The 2,400-nt window shown below is 38.3% G+C and overlaps 1 protein-coding gene across 1 annotated transcript; it reads right to left on the minus strand.

The window, feature by feature from the left end:
• Nucleotides 1-450: 450 nt before the first annotated feature.
• On the minus strand, nt 451-2,070 carry LOC108476847 (chlorophyll a-b binding protein 7, chloroplastic). The gene is made up of 5 exons (XM_017779206.2): nt 1,811-2,070; nt 1,471-1,656; nt 1,345-1,382; nt 747-1,261; nt 451-662 (listed from the first exon to the last, which is right to left on the minus strand). The coding sequence occupies exons 1-5, from the start codon at nt 1,864-1,866 to the stop codon at nt 645-647; spliced, it is 813 nt and encodes a 270-aa protein (XP_017634695.1). The 5' UTR covers nt 1,867-2,070; the 3' UTR covers nt 451-644.
• Between the last annotated feature and the right edge of the window lie 330 nt (nt 2,071-2,400).

Raw genomic sequence — 2,400 nt, forward strand, 5'->3', positions numbered from 1 at the left:
CATAAAATATTTTCACCATAATTTAGTTTATATTTATGTTATTAATAGAAAACACAAAATAAATGCACTGAAATTAATAAATCTAAAAATATTAGAACTTTTCAAACCACTTGCATGGTTTTACTTGGAAATTGTTCAACAGTCGATGAATTATAAAAAACATAGAAGAACCGAAGTAACTGAGATTTCAAGCAGTTAAATTGAGTAGGTGGCTTCACTAAGATTATTCCAAGAGCAGAACATTGGTGATTGCAAATAAACTAGTTTCATCTTTTCCTTTGGGCAATTAGCCTGATCTATATATGGATTTTGCAACAATTTTGGGGCTTCTACAGATTACATTTCTACTCTACAAAACTTTTTTCATAATATATAAAATTTGGCATGTTTGTATATTCATGTCAATTTCATTTTTATATCATATTCGGACTAAAAGCTAATAAATGTTGGTTAACCTCAATAAATATTCATTGCGTCTAATTTCATAAAGGTATTTGTACAACACTCAACAGAGGCATTACAATGAAAGCATCCCCATACACATATTTCCATCTCCTTGCTGATTAGGTAAAAACGTGTATGTATGATGACCATCGATGTTTCTCCAACATTTTCATGGCTGTTAGGGTTCCCCCTCCTAATGCTCACTTGGGGGTGAAAGCCTGAAATGGAGAATCACAAACAACAGTTAGTATAAACTCTAAAAAACAAGCAAATATATGATCAAAACTAGGAGCTGAACTTACAGCAAAAATGGTGGCATGACCAGGATCGGCGAGGTGGGCAAAGAGGTTGTCAATGGGCCCAGTGCCGGTGTAGATATGTTGGAACCATGCACCCATCACTGCCAACATAGCCAATCGGCCATTCTTGATCTCTTTGGTCCTCAGCTCCTTGATCTTCTCAGGCGAACCACTTCCCCACCCAAGAGGGTCAAACCACAGGCCACCTGGGTATCCAACATCAGTCCCGGTGAGCTTGTTGTTAGGGAAGATGGGGTCGGTGTTTACACACCCTGGCTTGAGAATGTCAGCCCATCTTCTCCCTTCAGCCCAGCCGATAAAAATAAGCTCAACGATGAAGAGAGTTGTGGTGTCAGTGAAGTATTCCTCTGTTCCAGCTGAGTACCACGATGGAGTGTTTAAAATCCCAATCTTGGTTAAGAACTCTGGGATGAAAATACCAGCAGCTCCCAACATTGCCCATCTGCAGTGCACCAGCTCTGCTTGTACGTTCCATCTCAATGTCTCAGGGTCAGAACCTGTAACAACACCCCCATTATAGATACTTATATTTTCCTTTGGTTCAAATGACTGTTGAGGAACTGATAGGGATTAAACTTACCAAGACCGAGAGGATCGAAACCAAAGTCACCAGGGAGACTGCACCAAAAGGGTTTCAATAAAATGTTAGAATAAGGTTAGAGTAGGAAAGAAGAGGCCAGAAACTGGTGGTTTTAAGTGACTGAACCTGCCATCCAGCCATGGAGGAGGAGTGCTGCCTGGGAACCAAAGGGGTCTGTCGGGGTCGGCGGCGGCGCACACTGGAAATGTTGGTCCGGCAGCTGGTTTTGTGTACTTTCTCACAGATCTAAGTTTCTTCCCTGAAAGGAAAGAAGCCTTTGTTGTCCCCACTACTGATCCAGTCTTCTGGGAACTGTAACAGGTTTACAACATCAATCCAAATATAAAAATTTCACAACAAATAACATGGAAAAAATCGATGGAATCCTAAACTATGATCATTAATTTATAACTGGTTAACTATAAATTCATCATTTCTAGTACATTTGAAGCAGATAAGAACTTGCCTGGGGGATGAGATGGCAACAGCTGCAATAGCCGAAGAAGCACAAACAGAGGCCATTTTGGGTCAAATTTTGTGCCTTGAATGAGATTGGGGTTGATCAGTTAATGTATTAAGGGGCTTATCTTAAAAGATAGGAAAATAGATATGGAATCGGCTAATGAGTTGCCATGTGTCAAGCAGAATCTCATATGAAGCCCATTCGTGTCCACTTCTTCTGCTTCTTCGGATCAAATTCTCAAGTTGGTGGTTCGCCTTGCATGTGTTGTGTGGCTCACATATCCAAAACCAAAAATATCAATGGCATTGCCTGGCAGCAGGTCAAAGTGCCCTGTACACCCTGTCTAATCTTTGTTTATTTTTTTAATATCGAATTTGTAAAGCATTCTTAAATTTTACTATGGATATATTCTAAAATTTTGATTTGACATAAATGTATATATAATTTTTCATTCAATCATATGTATTTAAAATTGTTTTATATGGATTAAATTTATGATTTTTATATGTAATAAATGTAAAATGATGATTTTAATCGGGAAAAGGACATTGTAAATGAAATCTCACATTATTCTACATCTCTAAGAAAATAAG

Source organism: Gossypium arboreum, chromosome 2 (genome assembly GCF_025698485.1).
Source record: "Gossypium arboreum isolate Shixiya-1 chromosome 2, ASM2569848v2, whole genome shotgun sequence".
Lineage (NCBI taxonomy): Eukaryota > Viridiplantae > Streptophyta > Magnoliopsida > Malvales > Malvaceae > Gossypium > Gossypium arboreum.

What these genes read in the sequence shown, in the direction of transcription:
- LOC108476847 (XM_017779206.2), bottom strand. Translation starts at nt 1,866, where the DNA reads ATGGCCTCTGTTTGTGCTTCTTCGGCTATTGCAGCTGTTGCCATCTCA. An exon ending in CCTCCATGGCTGGATGGCAG is followed by an intron (nt 1,383 to 1,470) that starts GTTCAGTCACTT and finishes CTTTTGGTGCAG; the next exon opens with TCTCCCTGGTGACTTTGGTT. An exon ending in TTTCGATCCTCTCGGTCTTG is followed by an intron (nt 1,262 to 1,344) that starts GTAAGTTTAATC and finishes GTGTTGTTACAG; the next exon opens with GTTCTGACCCTGAGACATTG.